Consider the following 3,262-nt stretch of genomic DNA (forward strand, 5'->3'; position numbering starts at 1 on the left):
GAATCCTGGCAACTTGTTTCACAGCCAGAGAGACTAGGAAAGAAAGCATATTCCCTGAGTGAGGTGTTTTACTAAAACCCCTAGGAAGGTAATTAGAATGAAGGTAGTAACTGTCATGACCCTTTTATTTATTCTTGTGTGTGTGTGTGTGTGTGTGTGTGTGTGTGTGTGTGTGTGTGTGTGTGTGTGTGTGTGTGTGTGTGTTGGTTGGGAGGATTAATCTCATGGCTTGCTTACTCTCTGTCCCTCGACTTTTTTGCCCAAGGCTAGGCTAGTGCTCTCTCACTTTGACCATAGCTCCACTTCCAGTGTTCTGGCAGTTAATTGGAGATAAAAGTCTCACTGTTACATATAAAACTGTAACCCCTCTGTATATCACTTTGACAATAAAGAAATGAAAAAAAAAAAAGAGGTCCAATAAAAAAAAAAGAGAGACTCACTGGATTTTTCTACAGGGCCTGCCTTCAAACCTCAGTCCTCAGATCTCAGCATCCTGAGCAGCTAAGATTACAAGCACGAGTGACTGGTACGTAGTTATCCTTGGGATTCTTGTCAAGTCATGTATGAGCATTCTGGGCTTCATGTTTCTGCCCCTGAAAACCAAGTTATTTGATGCTAAGTTTGTTCTAGAACTAAAAAGATAGATTTTGTAATTTTGAGAGTCTGCCTTTAGGATATGAAAGCATCTCTGTTCCCCTCCTGGCAGAGAATAACTAATTATTTCTTAATGATAAACTCTCTTATGTAACAGAAGTAGAAGCAGACCTTGTTTGAGCCATGATCTCCAGGCACTAGGTAGGCTTACCTCATCTCTGATGCCAGAAACCACATTCTAATTATCCAGCACACTCACCACTTGGAGAGGATCTGCATCAGCCGCCTCCTTCATACCATGTGGCATCTTTGTGTGTCCTCTATGGAGTCTCGTGGTAGCTAGTCTTGTTCCAGTTGCCACAGTGCCAGCCAGCAATGTGTGGGCTTGCTGGGCATTGTAGAGCTTATTTAGTTCTACAATACTAGTTCTACCTGGCTGTTGGCTAATATTGAACAGTCACAAATCTGCATATGTATGAGGCTAGTTTGTATCCATTTAAGCACAGTATTTCTTCCCATTTTATTTTTTTATTTTATTGTTTTTCTTCTTTTTTTTTCTTTATTGTCAAAGTGAAGTACAGAGGGGTTACAGTTTCATATGTAAGGCAGTGAGGACATTTTGACATTTTCCCCCCACTTTCTCTCTCCCCATTTCCCTCTCCCCACCATGAGTTGTACAGTTGGTTTACACTATATAGTTTTTTTTTTTCTTATTTATTGTCAAAGTGATGTACACAGAGGTTACAGTTTCATACGTTAGGCCTTGGGTACATTTCTTGTACTGTTTGTTACCTCCTCCCTCATTCCCTCCTCCCCCTCCCCCTTACCCTCTCCCCCCATGAGTTGTTCAGTTGGTTTACACCAAACAGTTTTGCAAGTATTGCTTTTGGAGTCGTTTGTCTTTTTATCCTGTGTCTCTCAATTTTGGTATTCCCTTTCACTTTCCTAGTTCTCTTTTTTTTTTTTTTATAATTAAAGAACATTTATTTACTTTGCACTAAGACTTTATCTGAGTACATAACTAAATTGTGTCTACCCCACCCCATCTTGAAGGATTAGTATTTGAATGTTATAAAGTAGATAGGAACAGTTTGAAGGACTGGAACCAACATTAACTGACAATGAACAACTTCCATATCTAAATCATCATAAAAATGTTTAAGTAAAAAAAAAAGAAAAGAAAAAGGAAAAGATACAATGAGGGCTTTCAATCGAAAAGGTCCCCACATTTCATCTAATACATTCGATCTTGGCTAGAGTGTAACAAAATGGAAACAGCATCACTGTAATACAAACTCCCACTATAGCACATTGTACACAACTGTGTTCCAAGCCCACCCCGTGTGTCCTAATGCTTCCAACTCAATTATTTCCCAGCCTGTTGGGCCTGCCGACGAAGGAACACGTAGATCTTTTCTTTGATCCAGTCTTTGTTATAAGGCTGGTATGTCTGGGTATCAGCTCGGTAAACAAGGCAGCTGAGATCTGCTAGATTATCGATAAAATCAAACAACTGGCTGACATCATACGTGATGGAGGTGCTGTTGGGATTCATGCTCTTCAGATGCTCTTCATACATTTTACAACCACCTTCCATGCATTCATTCACAGATTCATAGTCAGCATAAGTTCTGCCTTCTGGCCTCTTGGTAGGCTGTACTAGCAAAATGGTGTGAGACTTCGCGCCAAACGCTTCGCTGCTGCTACCTCTGCTGCCGCTGCTGCGGCCAACCTCACTTTCCTAGTTCTAATACCAGTATACACTGTTTCCAATGTACTCAGATAAGATACAGTGATAGTGCAGGTACAACCACAGGAAGGGGATACAAGAGGATCATCAACAATAGAAGCTACGGTTTCACATGGCATGTTGAAAGTAATTACAACAGTGATGTATCACTCGTTCACTATATAGTTTTGTAAACATTGCTGTTGCATTGGTTTGTCTTTTAATCCTTTGTCTCTCAATTTTAGTATTCCCTTTCCCTTCCCTAGTTCCAATACACGTATATACAATATGCAGGGTACTAAAATCATTTACAGTGATATCAGGGGAAAACCACATTTCTTCCCATTTTATACTCAGTATAATAAAGGATCCTAAGTAACAATGACCACAAAAAGCTGGATTCTCTAGGCATCACGATGTTAAGCCATGAGGAGTTCCATTCTGACCTCATCATTTCCTGAAAGCATGGTAGCTTAGCCTTGTTCAGTAGCACATTCTTGTACTGAGAACATTTGTGTTTGAATTGAGTAATACCAGAGTAAGCAGCCTGATTTTACTTCGTGCATTTGATGTTAGTACTGTTATGCTATTAAAATAATACTTTACATTTTTATTTAACATAGCCATTTGTAAATGGTTCCTCTGGGCTTTGTATACATTGTGCAGAAGGTAGAATGGCTGGAAATATTCCTGGAAGTGACCCAGAACAGGTTGGCAAATATAATATAGCTGTTATTCCACGACTGCACATGCAAACCCAGAGATAGAAAAAAATCACCAATAGAAATGAAGTAGATGTTTATGCAGAGACAACCAACTATGAGGAGAATGTGTTGTATGGAAATAAACTTGGGCTCCACATCAAAAAATTTAAACCAACGCAAGGATTTTTTCCCCTATGATCTATATACTGTCATAAAACACCAACTGTTATTAAAC

At 39.4% G+C, this 3,262-nt stretch overlaps 1 protein-coding gene across 1 annotated transcript; it reads right to left on the reverse strand.

Annotated features, from left to right (window-relative positions):
* Positions 1 to 1,605: 1,605 nt before the first annotated feature.
* LOC125339363 (enhancer of rudimentary homolog) lies at positions 1,606 to 2,790 on the reverse strand. The gene is made up of 2 exons (XM_048330511.1): positions 2,770 to 2,790; positions 1,606 to 2,335 (listed from the first exon to the last, which is right to left on the reverse strand). The coding sequence occupies exons 1-2, from the start codon at positions 2,788 to 2,790 to the stop codon at positions 1,961 to 1,963; spliced, it is 396 nt and encodes a 131-aa protein (XP_048186468.1). The 3' UTR covers positions 1,606 to 1,960.
* Between the last annotated feature and the right edge of the window lie 472 nt (positions 2,791 to 3,262).

The sequence above is a fragment of the Perognathus longimembris genome, chromosome 21 (assembly GCF_023159225.1).
Source record: "Perognathus longimembris pacificus isolate PPM17 chromosome 21, ASM2315922v1, whole genome shotgun sequence".
NCBI classification, from domain to species: domain Eukaryota; kingdom Metazoa; phylum Chordata; class Mammalia; order Rodentia; family Heteromyidae; genus Perognathus; species Perognathus longimembris.